At 50.6% G+C, this 15,487-nt stretch overlaps 1 protein-coding gene across 4 annotated transcripts; it reads left to right on the top strand.

The window, feature by feature from the left end:
* The first annotated feature begins 9,313 nt into the window (after positions 1 to 9,313).
* On the top strand, positions 9,314 to 13,940 carry DOK2 (docking protein 2). 4 transcript variants are annotated; one of them, XM_059371298.1, is made up of 5 exons: positions 9,314 to 9,448; positions 10,468 to 10,749; positions 11,002 to 11,089; positions 11,912 to 12,093; positions 12,798 to 13,940. In XM_059371298.1, exons 1-5 carry the CDS (start codon positions 9,386 to 9,388, stop codon positions 13,401 to 13,403), a joined length of 1,221 nt encoding a protein of 406 aa, XP_059227281.1. In that variant the 5' UTR covers positions 9,314 to 9,385; the 3' UTR covers positions 13,404 to 13,940. The 4 variants fall into 4 exon arrangements, with proteins under 4 accessions (XP_059227281.1, XP_059227290.1, XP_059227277.1 ...); XM_059371294.1 differs by having other exon boundaries at positions 9,315 to 9,448; positions 11,909 to 12,093; XM_059371307.1 differs by lacking the exon at positions 10,468 to 10,749 and having other exon boundaries at positions 11,909 to 12,093.
* Positions 13,941 to 15,487: the final 1,547 nt, after the last annotated feature.

Genomic DNA, 15,487 nt, shown 5'->3' with positions numbered 1-15,487 from the left:
ACTATCAGTTTTACCATAATCAGGCTAAACTTTTGCACTCTTAAATTTTAACCTGCCAATTGTAAAGATTCTTCTATGTGATTCCCTAAAGTTACATCAATGGTCAATATTTAATTACTGTACCTTATATTAAAATAAAATACGACTATTTGAAAACCGTATCTTCTGTTGTTACAGACATAATGCAGAGCACAGTTAATAATACTTAAAGATTCCGTGTAAGGCCCAGCCTAAAAACATAATAAATCTTGACAAAACCCCAGAACTATCCTCCATGTATATTATTAACTTATAATTATATAGTTAGTACACTTATATACTTAAAAATTAAGTAACATATATTATTATATATAATATTATATGCTCTTTTCTTTTCCTTCAAGATTCTGAACACCAGTTAGCACTGAACACCAGCTAGCACTTTTAAAGCTAACATCTGATTCTTAATTTTTTTCATTACCATTGTACACTAAGAATTGTCTTCTCTTTGCAGTAACTAGTCAGTAACTGAAGATACGGAATCCTCACTAACTTCATCTAACTTTACATATTAAAAAAAAAAAAAAAAAAAAGGAAGGGGAGCAACTGAAGATAAATACAAAATGAGTTTGATTTTTTTTTTTAACAGTCAATGTTCTGTAATCACTGCCGGCATGGAGAGTGTTAGATAAGGTCATCTAGGAACAAGAGACCCACCACTGTAAGTTAAGTTGCATACAGCCACTCTTCTAAAGAGGCTTGACTATGACAATGACAGAGCTGAAAGAGCAAATGTTGTAATTCTCCCATTACTAACGCTTTGTAACATTTAAGTCTTCCATAAAACACATATCAGAAGAAATGCTCAGTACTTCAGACGGAGAATCATATGACACTCGCTTAGTGTCAGTAAAAAAAAACCAAAAAACAAAAAAAACAAAAAACAAAAACAAAAACAAAACTGCTCACCCTGGTGGTTCAGAAAAGTACTAGACACAAAAATGACTCAACTGTTTAGTAATACATATGAAACTTTCAAATAATCACTGTCTAGAATCTGTTCACAGACTCCTTTTTAAACTTCATGTTCAAGTAGTATTATGAGAAAAGTATCACCCCTCAACCAACTTCACATTTGTCTTTAATCCTTTTAATTACTCATTCCATACTGGGGAGAGAGCATTGTCTTGGGAAGCTTTTGTGTTACAGTGAAGCACCAGGGAAAAATCAGTAAGTTTCAAATACTAAAACTAATTTAGAGGTCTAACAAAGAAAAGCAACATGCCCCATTCTATCTAAAGAGAAAAAAATTCCCTCACGAATTTACTCTTTTGCAATAAAGGCTGCTAATTCAAAGAACACACTACAGCTCTTAAAAGTAAGATAAAACACTGGCTGACATACTCCTCTTTTTTCAAAAAGTTAGTAAATTCCTAACTTTGGTAGATTTTTACTCTTGGGTAGGTGGGAGAAAAATATCACCTTCTTAAAAATACAGTAGACCCTCCTTTGACCCCAAAGTGCTTCGAAGATTAATTACTTTGATGAGGCTTGACTTTTCTCTTGTGAGAAATGACAGCCTTTTGGGTTCAAGGTATGGGAGAGACTACATTCAGAGACAGTCCTTACAGGACGCAGAACAAATGTATATTCGGAAAGGTAAACACACATCCTTTGCTTTCCAAACCATCAGTCAGAAAGATTATCCATTCAAACCATAATTTGGAATGCTCAAGGATGCTATTTTTTCCCCAGTAGAAAAGACTAGACCCAGAGTCAAAATGCTTTTGGTCCCTTAGCTTTATCTTCTGTAAATCTTGTATCATTTTGCGCTTTGGTTTGCCTTAGAGAAATAATTCTTATCTACTTACTCTTTGAGGATGGAAGAATTTTTTTCAAATCACATAAAATCATTCATGTTTCTTAGAAATGGCTGCTATAAAACTCAAGGTGCTACACTATTACTACTAGTATCACCTTGTATCAAGTTTTACTGCTATTTTTGAATTAGGTCATGATATTGGCTTTAAAACACAAATCATGGGGTGTTCCACCTGCAGTTAAATTTTTTATAATTCTGTCCTGATAACTTGTCCCTCATACTCCAAAGATATACTCCACTGATCTCTGGGCCTGAAAATTAGTGCCTTCTTTCCCAATTAAACAACTGAGAGAAGTCACAACACTCTAGCTTCTTGTACACATATCAGGAATAAGATCATTCTTTTTACTTGAGAAATGATACTATATAGTATGCAAAATAAGGTGACACTTCTTATGCTCTCTGTACTTCCCACAACACAAAATCTGTGCAGTTACCTAGAAAATCTGAAAGCTTCTGACAACAGATTAATATCACTAACTGTCATAAAAAGAATCCATCTAGAGCACAGGGAGGGAAAACTTTATCGAGTTTGCAAGAAATAACCCTGCACTCCTTCAGCTACTACTAGGTCTGGTGTGGGCTGTCCCTTCGCAGGGCCCGTGCCATGTCTTTGAAGAAAAGTGGCTTGGGCCCAAAGAACGCCTGGGGCAGCTCCTGCGTGGGATCAAGACCCTCCAGAGCGACGTCCGCACCCAACACTGAATCTCTCATTTCAGACACACCCCCCTCCACCCCGCGTTTCACAGGAGGTGTGGGCACTCAACTCCTTCACTGTGGATAGGGGGACAGGAGGGAGGGCGGGCCCAGGCCTGAGCACCCATTTTGGAGGACTGGGGAGCTCGGCCCCATAGGCTATGCGACTGGGAGTGTGGGAGTGAAGGGCGCATCCGTGGGAGGGGGAAGGAGGCTAGTTCGGGGGGGGGGGGGGGTGTCCTCTTGTATTCGGGGGCGTGAAGAGGAAGGCGGCGGGAAATACTCGGGAGAGCGAGGTTTACCAGTGTGAGGTTTTCTTTTTGTTATTTGTGTAGAGCTGGAGGGTGTAATGGGGCAGACCCCTCAGGACAGAGCCGACAAGGGGGTCTCCCTCCCTTCCCCGTCTTGGGGGGCAAGAGGACTTGCGGAAGGCCTCCTTCCAGCGGAAAGACAGTGACTGATAAGCGATGTAAGCTGTGCGCGCCGGGGCACGGATTCCTGCACCTCCATCCCCGCGCGAGAGGCGTGGGACCGGGTGGGAGGGGATGGAGGAGGCCCCCGGCCCGGGAGGCGGGAAAGGCCCCGGAGCTCCGGGACGGGCGGCGGCTCCGGAGCCCCGAGTGGCGTTGGCGCGGGCCTGGCGAGCCCCGAGCCGGCTCGAGCCCTTTGGGCCGCGTGCTCCCCCCACTCCCCACTCTCCGCGGCCGCCGCCTCCCCCCCCGCGGCTCCTCTCACCTGCACATGATCCGCCATTTTGCTCCATTCATGCTCCTCTCCGGCCCCCCCTCCCCCCCAGCGCGCACCTCGGCCGGGGCCGCTGCCGCCGCCGCCGCCGTCGCCGCTGCGCCTGCGCGCTGGGGGCTCGTCGCGCTACGCTCGCGGCGTAGCGCTGCTCGGCTGCGCAGGCCCCGGCGGCTGGGGCCGCGGTTGGAGAATGCGCAGCGCCGTTGGGACGGCGTAAAGGCGCGGGCAACGTCAGCGGCCCGGAGACGCGGGGGGTGGGAAGAAGGAGCGGGCCGGGGGAGCGCGAAGGGAGGGGGAGCCGGGGGAACAAAGCTTTGTTTACATGGTTTTTAAAGGGGCCGCGCTGGCTCGGGCGGGCGGGCGGGCGCTGGAGCGGGAGTTGGGGCTACTTGCTGCTTGTTGGCTTGGTGAGGGCTTCGGGAGGGGGGCCGGGACCTATGCCCGCCCAGAACCCAGCACCTGGTGGATTCCTCTCTTCCCGAGTGTCCTCTTTTCGACTTGCCCCTGGATGCCCGTCGCATCCCCACCGTGCAACTGCTGTTACATCACACCCCCGAGGGGTCTTCACGGCGCCAGCACCCGGTACCCCCACACACACTTAGGATGTCTGCATTATTCTTTACTTTCCAGTGAACGGCCGTCGTCAACCGAATTTATTTTTGTCTTTCTAGCTTTCTGCTCCAGGGGATAAGGGCCATTGCTCTCTGATCCTGCGTTTTACCAGCAACCCGAATAGTGATCCTCCTCTTTTCATGTCTGTTCTCTTCTCCTCCAGAAACATTCATGGGAAGAGCCGCCAAATAGTGGTGACAATGGAAACACTCAGAAGGCACAGTTCCAATATTCACAAATAGATTATTATCTTAATAATCTAGATAATTAATATCTTAATAATAGACTGCCTCCTGAGAGGGGTCAGTTGCTGGGAAAAGTGGTGGTGGTGGGGGGGTGAGATAAAGGGGCTTTAGGACCCCTGGGCTCAGTCTGACTGGTATAGTCAATCCCCTGGGTCAGATCAGGTCAGTCCCTACCGGCTGAGGCCAGTTCCCATCTTTTCCCTAGTAATTATCGGTATTGGATAATGTTGGTTTTTGTTTTCCATTGGATTTCACTCTTGCTTCCAGTCAAGGCCCCCAGATTAAATTTTTGCTGGATTCTGAGATTACTGGTTGTTTGAAGTTTATATTGACTGGGGGCTACCACCTGCAGTGGAAATGAAGGGGGTAGTGAATCATTTCCTGTTGTGGATAGAGCGGACTGGTGTTCAGCATTCCTTTCAATCTGGGTCCTCCTAGCGTTTCCTTCTGGTTTGCAGAGGTAGGACACCTAAAAACTACATTACCCACACTTCCTTGCAGCTAGGGTTCTGTACGAAATAACTTGATTGCCTCTGCCAGTCAGGTTTACGGGGAGGAGATTTTTGGAGGCAGAAGTGAAACAGAAGCTTTTGACTGTTGCTTCTGGCAAACCGAACCCCTGGAATGTTGTGTTGTGCGGTGTTTTGTTTTCCCAGCAACCTTCCAGTGTTCAATCATAAGCTCCCTGAATGTACTGAGCAGGGATGGTGAGTCAGGGGCTTCCTGACCTGGGCATAGCAGCTGCAGTGGTATATTCTTGGAGTCACAATTGCAGTGGTAGTCTTCCAATTCCTTTTTTGCCTGATTGGGTGGGAGTAACAGCTCTCTGGTCCAGGCCCCCCGTCCACACCCCCACCAATCCTTCTCACACTTGGTTCTCCCTCCATCCTCCCTTTATCAGTAAATAGTACCTCCTTTTACCCAGTTACTCAGCTAAAAATCCAAGAGTTATCTTGATTCTTAGTATCTCAGCAGTCCCTTATATGCAATCCACTTGCAAGTCCCATTTAATCTGTATTTAATACATACACGAATCTGGCCACTTCTCTTCATTTCTACTGCTAGTTCACACCCTGGTCAGGCTACATCACATTTGGGGGGGTGGGGATCTGGTAGTTTCCCTAACTAGTTTTCCTAGCTAGTTTCCCTGCTTCCTGTCTTGCCCTGTGATCATTTGTTTTCCATATAGCTGCAGAACATTTTAAAATCATAAATTAGATTATTGCACCCCTCCTTAAAAATCCTTAAGTGGCCTTCGGGTGCATTTAGAATACATTCCAAATTCTTGCTGTGGCCCAAGAAGCCACAAAATCTGACCTTATCTTCTCCATGTTCCGTCTTGTTAACAATGGCCTGGTCATTCTGGCCTTCTTCCAACTCCTCACATTTGCAGTGTTTTTGTCTCAGGGTCTTTGCATTCGGTGTCACTTCTGCCTGATACATTTTTCCAGATCGTTAAGTAGCTAGTTCCCTGCGTCATTGGCTTCTTAGTTCAGTTGTTATCTTCTCAGAGGCTTTTCTCACCACTCTATGAGAGCGTTCTCTGACCCTATCCTCACAGTGCTTACAGCATGGATCACTGTCCAAAGCTATTTACTTGCATACTCTTTTTATTGTCAGGGTCTCCAATCAGAAAGTAACCACTTTCTGTCTTGTTTATGCTGTGTCTCTGGTACCCCTGTACTGAGTACATGCTCAATAAATAATTTCTGAGTTGGTTAACTTATTTATATCTCTGTCTCACTCTATGGCGTGTGTGTGGGTTCCTACGAGAACATTTGAAATGTTATGTCAATGTTAAGTAACATAATTATTACATTCTATTATAAGCCCTTCTCAGTGATTTTCCAGCTCTCCTTCCTTGTACTAAGAGAAGTGAAATAACTTAATGGAGAAAGGGTGAGACTAGGAGGAAAACTCAAGAGACTGCTGTGCTCCCTCCTCCACAGCCAGGAGCCACTGGGCTGGTGGGGGGAAGCAGGGGAGGATCTTTCAAGAACCCAGGTCACGTATCTCTTTCCTCAGTTTCCTTCTCAGGTCCACACCAGCTCCAGGCCCATTATATACTTCTTTTCTGTTGTGTGCCAGAACTACCCCTGGGGTAGCTGCCCCCCAATCTGTCACTTGGAGGTCACCTAATCACCAGACCTGCCCAAGGAATCAGACACAGTCTCTGCTCCTTTCTTTGTGGCCCCCAAAGACAAGCTCACAAGCCCTTTTGTGTTAAGGATTTAGTTGCTAATCACTGGTGAGAATAACAACAAAAAGTTCCAAGGCTCTTGGAGATGTGTTCTCTGAAGTGCATGGTCCTTAACTTCGGTTGAGAGAAATCAGTGTAAATGAGAGGACCCTCTGAAGCTGAAGCACAGGTGAGGTGTCACAGGTCCCTTCCTTTCCAATAAAAGCAAAGAGAAACCAAAGAGCTTTCCAAACCCCACTTGTGCCTCAGTATAAACCCACTGGGACTCTTCCCTTTAGGATGCGATACTTTTCTCTTCTCTTCATCAGTACATGGGTAACCCGAGGGCTTCTCACATTCTGCCCCTCTGCTGTGTCTTGGAGCTATGTCTTCTAGGTCTCTGATCACAGGGTTCACTTGTGGCCGGACAGAAGGTACTGGAGTTTGTACTTCCACTGCGGGGATCCCACGAGGTCAGCTAGGGAAAGTGGGCGGCCCTTAAAGTGTGTCGTTCATGGTACATGTTCCTGCTGTTCCATCTGTGGACAGCAGCCACAGAATTTGCCCAGCTACCAGAGGCAAGGGATAGCACTTGGTTGTCTGGAATACCTGGGACCCAGGCCTCCGGGTAGATGTAGCTTTCAAGTAATCTGGTAAGCTTGGGTGCCCCCCTGTGGTTCCGAGTGGGATGTGTCCAATTTGTCTTAAGGAAAGGGGATAAGAGGAATGCATGGGGACGGGTGGATATCTTCTATTTTTCTGCTTCTCCAGTGGAGGTCTGGCCCACCCGCCAGCACTATCAGCCTCTCTGGTCTCACTCCAGACCTGCTGATTCCGAATCTGCACTTTTAACAAGAACTGCACATTAGTGTTGGAAAGGCACCATTCTGGTAGTCTCCGGGATGACCGTAAAGCTCTCTGTTTCTCACTCTATAAGGAGATGCTGATGGCCAAAGGACTAAAGAGACAGAGTAAACCCTGCCCCATTCCCATACTCCTAACCACTTCTCAGGGAGCTTTTTTTTTTTTTTTTTTTTTTTTTTTTTTTTTTATTTTATTTGACAGACAGAGATCACAAGTAGGCAGAAAGGCAGGCAGAAGGAGGTGGGGAGGGGGAAGCAGGCTCCCCGCTGAGCAGAGAGCCGATGTGGGCCTCTATCCCAGGACCCTGAGATCATGACCTGAGCTGAAGGCAGAGGTTTTAACCCACTGAGCACCCCAGGGCCCCCCCCCCCCAGGGAGCTTTTTACCCACCAGCATCCTTGGTTTTCCCTTGATCTCTGGATCAACCTGTTCAAATCCAGGCAGCAGAGCTGAGTGCCATGAGCTTTACGTGACTCAGCCCTCTCCTGCCAGAGCTCATAACATTCATCTTTTAAAGCTGTTTTGGTAAAGCACATGGCATCTACAGCAGCTGGCCTGAGCAGCATACTGCTCCGCTCTCCTTCCCAAGGCAAACAAACCCCTGTGGTAGAGGAAATGGCCCGGTTATATAAGCACCCATTATGGGGTTACCCCAAGAGTACTTGTCTAATTCTCTGGTTCCCCCACATTTCTGCACCATTCCTCCACCAGATTGCTTCTCTAAACCATCTGGCTCTAAGTTAAATATTTTCTGGGGACCTTAGATTTCCCCAAAGCAATGTATCTTCTTGCATGAAGTCTGGATTGTGCTCAGGGACCAGCAATAAAAAGACCATTGAGTTAAAAACCAGAAGCCCTGGTACTTTCTCCTGTCCCCACCAGCCCTGTGACCTCAGGAGGGTTGCAAACAGGTGGGTTCATATCGGTATTCCCGTCTTCCAGGGATAGATAGTCTGGCTGGTGATAGTGTGTGCTTAGAAGCTCTAGTAATAAAGGAGCACTTTTGGCAACTATGAAGTCTTTTTTGATTTTTTTTTTTTTTAATATAAGAGGTTGCTATTGCAACTTAAAAAGATAATCCCCAATGAAATTCTAGTGCCTTTATAATGCTTGCAAAGCTGGAAAGAAGGTGAACTCCCTACTGTTTAGATGTGCACTAGGAATATAGCACATTTCAGTGTGGGGATGTCCATGTTTCTAGAATTCCAAGAAAGTGCTGTGCTTGTGTGCAGTTGTCTGGGGCAGAGAGTGCTCCTCTCGGAATGAACCAGAGTTGCACCTGTGTGTGAAAGTGGTGAGCTTTGTCTGATGTGTCCAGTATGCTGGGTATGTGTATGTATGGCTTAGCTCTTACTGAGCTGAGAGACCTGGTTTCGGTTTGGTGACCTTGAACATATCCCTCAGATCTTCCTGAGCCTGTCTACACATTTTTATTTTATTTTATTTTATTTTAAAAAACATTTATTTACTTATTTTAGGGAGAGAGAGGGCCAGTAGGCGGAGGGGTACAGGAAGAGGGACAAGCTCCCTGCTGAGTGTGGAGCCTGATGACCATGACCCTGGGGCTCCATCCAAAGACCCCGAGATCATGACCTGAGCCGAAATCAAGAGTCGGACCCTTAACTGACTGAGCCACTCAGGTGCTCCCAGTCTACTCATTGTTGAATTACCCAGTCTCCCCAGTCTCCATTTTTGATTTGGGGACTTAGTCTGGTTGATTTCTAAGCTCTCTTCCCACTGGGTCATGCTGAGCATCCTGCTGGAGTATGATGGTCTTTTGCTATTGGTTTTACTGTTGAATTTGGTTCTGGGTCTCTCTTTGGCTCTAGGTCAGTCATTCCTTGTTTGCCGAGTCCTCCACCAGCTTCTGTACCTGAGTTGTTGCTGGCTGAAAAACTGGAAAATTAGCTTTTTAGAAGTTTTCTTACTCAATGAAAATGCAGGAAGCTTGTGCATGAAATCCACTCATCAAACACACACACACACACACACACACACACACAAAGCAAGAAACCACAGGGCCTATCGGTTTGTCGTCATCAAGCAGACGAGAACAGCGCAGAAAACTCTAGGCAGAGAGGAAATGAACTTAAGAGAAGGGGGAACACACGGCAGGGAGGGGGAAAAAGAGGGCGGGAGTGGAGGGAGCGAGCTGAAGGGCTGGGGTGCCGGCATGGTGGGAGGATGGAAGAAGTAGCCGTGAAACAGGGCTTCCTGTACCTTCTACAGCAGCAGACTTTCGGAAAGGTAAGAGCAAGACGACACTGGGACAGGGCGGAGGAGTTGGGGGGCTGCTAGCAATTCCTGGGGAGAAGGAGGAGCCCCCGAACATTTCTAAACCCTCATGGGAAGGTAGGCACGGTGCCACCCACCATGTTAGACCAGAGCTCGAGCTTAGGGGGAGTCTCTCCTTAGCAGTCGCTTGCTTCCCCAGCCAGGTCCCAAACTGTGCTGGTTGCCGAAGGGTGTGGTGTTCGCCAGCGGGGAGGGGGTAAAGGAGGACTCTGACTCCATTTCTTGCCTCTTTGGTTCTGTAGTAACTTCTCACAGGGATGCTTGGGAAGGGAAGGGAAGGAAAGCAGCCGTGGAGGGGATAATTCGGGGTTAGAGTGGAGGTTCCTTCTCCCTTTCCTCCAGCACTCCAGTGGGGTGAGTTTGGCTGGTGGTAAGCTTGAGCTGGGGTCTCTGTGGCCAGCCTCCTTTTCCTTCTTTGGCCTCCTTAAATGAGGAAGTCCTCCTTCCCTCAGCTGATTCACACCAGGACTTCTCTGTCTCTCTCTCATGACCCAACCTGTCAAGGGATGAAGCAGGAAGGTTCAAGAGGGTGGACTGAAGTTCCTGGCCTGGGGCCTTCTACAGGTCCTCGCATAGAGCAAGAACCATGGTCTCTGGTCAGGGCCCTCCTGCTGCCCTCTTGTCCCTCCTCTGGACTTCAAGGACTCATAGGATTTTTGCCCTTCAACTTGGATCTTGGCTGGGCCCGCTTCCAGGGGCTCACTACTGTGTCCTTCTGCCTTTGGCATTCCACTGGCTGTCACTGCCTCTTCCTTTGTTGTGGGGGGCAGATCTCTAAAGATTTCTCCTTGCTATGGTTCCTGTTAATTCTCTCTGAGCCCTTAGGTTACCTGTGATCTTTGCCCCTCTCCCTGTCCCTGAATGCTGCCCCATGACCTCTCCCATGCCTCCTCCTTTCCCCTTTGGTCACCATCTCTCCGTTTCTGGATGGCTCCCTCTCGGTACCCCACCTGCCATGCACCTGGATTCAGAAATGGCGCCGGTTTGGGGCTGTGCTCTATGGAGAGTCGGACTGCGCCCTGGCCCGGCTGGAGCTCCAGGAGGGCCCAGAGAAGCCACGCCGGGGAGAGGCTGCCAGGAGGGTGATCCGCCTCAGTGACTGCCTACGTGTGGCTGAGGCCAGCGGGGAGGCCAGCAGCCCCCGGGACACCAGCGCCTTCTTCCTGGAGACCAAGGAGCGCCAGTACCAGCTGGCAGCCCCCGCCTCAGAGCGCAGTGACTGGATCCAGGCCATCTGCCTCTTGGCCTTCCCTGTGAGCCATCCATGGGTTCAGAAAGTGCAAGGGGGCATGGCATGTGTGTTAGGGGGCTCCCTTGGTACCTGCTGTGGGCAGATGTTAGAAGAGCCAAGGTCAGGATGCTGGGGGCGGTTCCTCGTGGGGGTGGGGGACCCCAGTCCAGAATGCGGAAAGGGTCAGCAGGCAGAGTGTGCTCTGGAGGAAGGCCTGGGCTGGAGGTGGGGCTGGGCATGGGTGCCAGCAGTGAGAGCCTGGCGTCTTCCTCAGGGCCAGAGGAAGGAGCTGCTGGGGCCCACGGGGAAGGGCAGCCGGCCCCGCATGGAGGAGAATGAACTGTACAGCAGCACGACCGCAGGTGAGGGCCTGTCTCCTCTCCAGCCTCCCCAGGGCTATGGTGGGGTGGGGCTGTGGCAGCTACATCTGAGTCTTCCTGCCCTGTGGTTGTCCCCAGCCCCGGCCAGCCCTGGCCAACCCCCTTATCAGCCTCTCTGCATCGCTTCCGGGAGAGGCCCGGGGTGGGGGAGCCTGGCCCGCCCTGAGCTCACTCCCTCTTGCCCGGGGCCCTGCTGCCGGGTGCTGCTCTTGGACTCTGTCTTCCACTGTCTGGGAAGAGAATGGTTTTGTTTCTGTGGATTTAAGGTGTCCTGTGGCAAGGGAGCTTTCTGTTGACAAGGCAGTCCCATTTTGTGATGTCTAGCCCACTGGGTTGGGTATGTCAGGGGGAGCAGATGGACACAGGGTGACATTAGAGCCCTACCTTCCAGAGGGCGCTGGTTGGCATCAGCAATGGGCAGGCCAAGAGCTGGGAGGGTAGAGTTGGCTGCACCTGCAGCCGGTCCAGGAGGACTTGGGGAGGTGGCTGGGTCAGGCAGGAGATTAGAGGGAGAAGGAGAGGCTGTGGCTCTGGCAACAGGGGCAGGAAGGATGTGGGCATGAGGTCGGGGTGCATGTGGCTAGGGCCTGATGCCGACTAGGGTAGGGGGTGGAGGTATCTGACATTTTGGGGAGTATGACCTGTCCTAGGGCAGCTTAGCCTTCAAGATGTGGGGTGTGGGGTCATGGGCACATGGCTAACGCTTTTTCTGGAGACTTCTGGCACACTCATTCAAAGCAGGGCAGAGCTGAGGCAGGTCAGCTCTTTCCCATTAACCATCTTCTTCCCTCTCCTCCCCAGTAGCCCCCCGCAAGGAGTTTGTTGTGACCATGAGACCCACAGAAGCCAGTGAGAGGTGCCGGCTCAGAGGATCCTACACCCTCCGGGCTGGGGAGACAGCCCTGGAGCTGTGGGGTGGCCATGAGCTGGGCAGCAAGCTGTATGAGTGGCCCTACAGGTTTCTGAGGCGCTTTGGGCGGGACAAGGTGAGCAGGAGCTGCCACAGGGCAGGTTGAAAGAAAAGAGCTGTGAGAGAAGAGATTGATCATCAGGGAGAGCGCAGAGGCCCATCAAGGAGAATGGGAAGAGGAAGGAAAGACAGAGAGAAAAGCCAGCAGAAGAAAAACAGCAGGGGTGGGGGGGAGTGCAGGGTGGGAGAGAGGAGGGGTGTGGAAGGACTGGGCATCAGGAAGAGGTAGCAGTCAGAGGGGTCAAGGGTGGCTACCATTATTAAGGTTGAATGTATATGCCAAGCTCCGTACTTGGATGGACGGGGAGAAGAAGGAAGGGTAAGAGTGAGGGCTTTGCTTTTTTTTTTTTTTTTTTAGATTTTATTTATTTATTTGACACAGAGAGAGACAGAGAGAGGAAACACAAGCAAGGGGAGTGGGAGAGGGAGAAGCAGGCTTCCCACAGAGAAGGGAGCCTGATGTGGAGTTCAATCCCAGGACCCTGGGACCATGACCTGAATGACCTGAGCTGAAGGCTTAATGATTGAGCCACTCAGGCCCCTGAGGGCTTTGCTAATTAAGGAGAAAACCCTGAGGGAGGAGAACCAGCTTGGGGAGAAGCTCCCCCAGTTGCTGTGGAGGGAAGCTGGAGGTGATGGATTTGTGCCTGGGAGCTGGGTCCAGGGGAAGCGACCCCACCCTGTGGCCTGGCTAATAATCTTCCTTTTTCCTCCACCCAGGTAACCTTTTCTTTCGAGGCAGGCCGGCGCTGCATCTCTGGAGAGGGCAACTTTGAGTTCGAAACCCGGCAAGGCAACGAGATCTTCTCGGCCCTGGAGGAAGCCATTTCTGCCCAGAAGAACAGCGCACATCCTGGGCCGCCATCCCAGCCAGCCACAGTCCCTGCGGTGCTGCCCCGGCCAGAAAGCCCCTACTCCCGGCCCCACGACTCCCTGCCACCTCCCTCGCCCTCCACTCCAGTGCCCTCTGCCCGGCCGCGGGGCCCGGAGGGGGAATATGCTGTGCCCTTTGATGCAGTGGCCCGTAACCTTGGGAAGAGCTTGAGGGGCGTCCTGGCGGTCCCTCCCCACGTCCCTGCGGACCCCCTATATGACAGCATTGAGGAGCACCTCCCCCCACGACCCGACCACATATATGATGAGCCTGAGGGAGTGGCTGCCCTGTCCCTGTATGACAGCCCACAGGAGCCCCAGGGAGAGGCCTGGAGGAGGCAGGCCACAGCTGACAGGGACCGCGGCCTCCAGAGAGGGCAGGACCTCTCTGCTGCTGGCTGGCCACAGGGAACTGAGTATGACAACGTCATACTTAAGAAAGGCCCAAAGTGATGGGGGAGAAGGCACGGACTATCAAATACAGGTGCTGAAGCCTGTGGGTGCTGAAGACTACCCGTCCTTACTGGGGGTGGGGTCAGAGGCCGGTGAGAAGGAGGGGGAGGAGGCTGGTGGCAGGCCTCCCTTCTAGTTTCTGCTGGTTACTCCTCCTGGTCGCTGCATTCCAGGAACTTCCTTCTGTTCCTTCCGGAACCCTGGGCTTGGCCTGCCTTGGTCTGGTCTGAGGAATTGTCCCTCCCAGGGCCTGCTGCATGAGTCACCATCCCAGTGCAGGAAGAATGCCTAAAAGGGACGCACCCTCCGCCTACCCCTTTCCACTTCCTCTTCTTTCTTTCCCTGGCCTAAAGGAACCTTGGGCATTTAGGGCAGAGGACAAAAGGATGTCAGCAAATTGCCCTGGTTCCTTGGCTTGTGCAAGCCTTGTGCAAGCCTCCTGCCTGGGGATAGCCCTGGCTCCAGGCACTCTGGAGGACGGCTTGTAGCTTTCTGTAGGTTTTGGACTTCTCTGTGGCATTAAACATTTCTGGAATATTTTTGTGTGGCATCAGTGCTGAGGGGTGGGGATGAGACAGCCACAGCCCTCCTGGGGAAGGCCACCATTGTTACCTCCTGTCCCAGCGGCAAAATCTTCTCTGAGCCCAGACTGGGTCCCAAGCATTTGTCCGCAGAGTAGCAGGTCTGTGAAAGTCAGGGCACCTTGGAAAAGCATCTCTAACCCTTTGCTAGCTTGGGGTCAATGCCAGGAAAATAGTGGGGAAGCAGGGCATATATTCGAAGAGCTGTCTTGGGGGATGGGACAGAGTTGGCACTTCCTGAGGCCCTTATGCACTAGAAGTGGGACTATGGAGCTGTGTGGTCCTGATGGGTCTCTTGCCTTCCTAAGACTTGCCTTCTTTGTCTACCATGTAGGTTCTGAGAACCCTTCCTGCTTTGTCATTCTCTATAGACTCCCCATGTTCTGCTTCCCTACAGGTCAGCCGCTAGGCCCCGCACCCTCCCCTCTTATCAAAGCCTGCTTTAGGTCAATGTCAATGCTATACCATGCCATGTCAGTACACTTCTGCTACCAGCCAATTCGGCCAATATTATGGAGCATTTTCAGGCTCTAGAGTGCCCTGGCCTCAAGATGCCGACAGCCCAGGGGGGAAGGGGACAAGGACACAGGTGCCCAATACAAGAGGGGGTCATTAGTGCCACAAGGTGGGAGTCAGGATCCTGGGGCCAGAGGAGACAGCTGTTCACCAAAAGACCTATGCAGAAAGACTTCACCAGGAAGGTGGATCTCCTAGGGTGGGAAGGAATTTGATGAAGATTAAAGGAATGTGTGAAGAGAGTATTCTGTGCCGAAAAGTGAGCATGAGTGGAGGTATGGATGTGCTCCAGAAAGAGTTCCACTTTCAGAGTGGGGGGGAACATGCAGCCATCTAGTTGGGAAGGCAGGTTCCAAACATGTTGTGGAAGGAGGGATTAAAGGGGAAGGAGGAATGATGAAGTTTTTGAGCAGAGAGTCCCAGAAGGCCTGCACATTAGGGCAATAACCCCACCAGCCCCATGGAAACTGGGAATGGGGTTAGGAATGGTTTGAGGCTGCAATGGAAGGAGAAATTCAGAAAATAATGGACTCCAAAGATGTTGAGATAGGGCCTGCAGATCTTGGAGTCATATTGGGTAGGGAACACCGAGAAATGGAATTTCTGGAAAGATCCAGGTTTGGGGAAGAAGGTGAGCTTGGTTTTTGACATGTAGAAGTTAAGATGGCTTTATTGTATCCAGCTAGAAGAGTCCTGAATACAGCTGGAAAGGGGTTCTAGAGCTCAGGAGGGAAATGAGACAGAGCCTCTCCCGTGTGTTGTGATGGACATTTTATCTCAAACCATGTCTTTGCCCCTTGTTACAGGAAGTTGAAGCAGGTGGGTGAGCGGGCTAGAGACAGAGCCCCTGCCCCTTTTGTCTGTGCCAAGGGCTGTCCCTGTTGCCACCGTCCAGTTCCAGCCTCAGAATACACTGGGGGCAGGGAGGCCAAGGCCTCTATGGGCTTCAGTTATTCCCCTCCCCAGCCCCGGCTGGAGTTGAGGACT

Source organism: Mustela nigripes, chromosome 1, assembly GCF_022355385.1.
Source record: "Mustela nigripes isolate SB6536 chromosome 1, MUSNIG.SB6536, whole genome shotgun sequence".
In the NCBI taxonomy this organism is placed as follows: Eukaryota; Metazoa; Chordata; class Mammalia; order Carnivora; family Mustelidae; genus Mustela; species Mustela nigripes.
Note: the sequence above shows the minus strand (reverse complement) of the source record. Positions and strands in the feature narration are given on the sequence as shown.

Coding starts and splice junctions, on each gene's coding strand:
- DOK2 (XM_059371294.1), top strand. CDS start 9,386: ATGGAAGAAGTAGCCGTGAAACAGGGCTTCCTGTACCTTCTACAGCAG. Junction 9,449..10,467: donor AGCAGCAGACTTTCGGAAAG/GTAAGAGCAAGA, acceptor ACCTGGATTCAG/AAATGGCGCCGGTTTGGGGC. Junction 12,094..12,797: donor GGCGCTTTGGGCGGGACAAG/GTGAGCAGGAGC, acceptor TCCTCCACCCAG/GTAACCTTTTCTTTCGAGGC.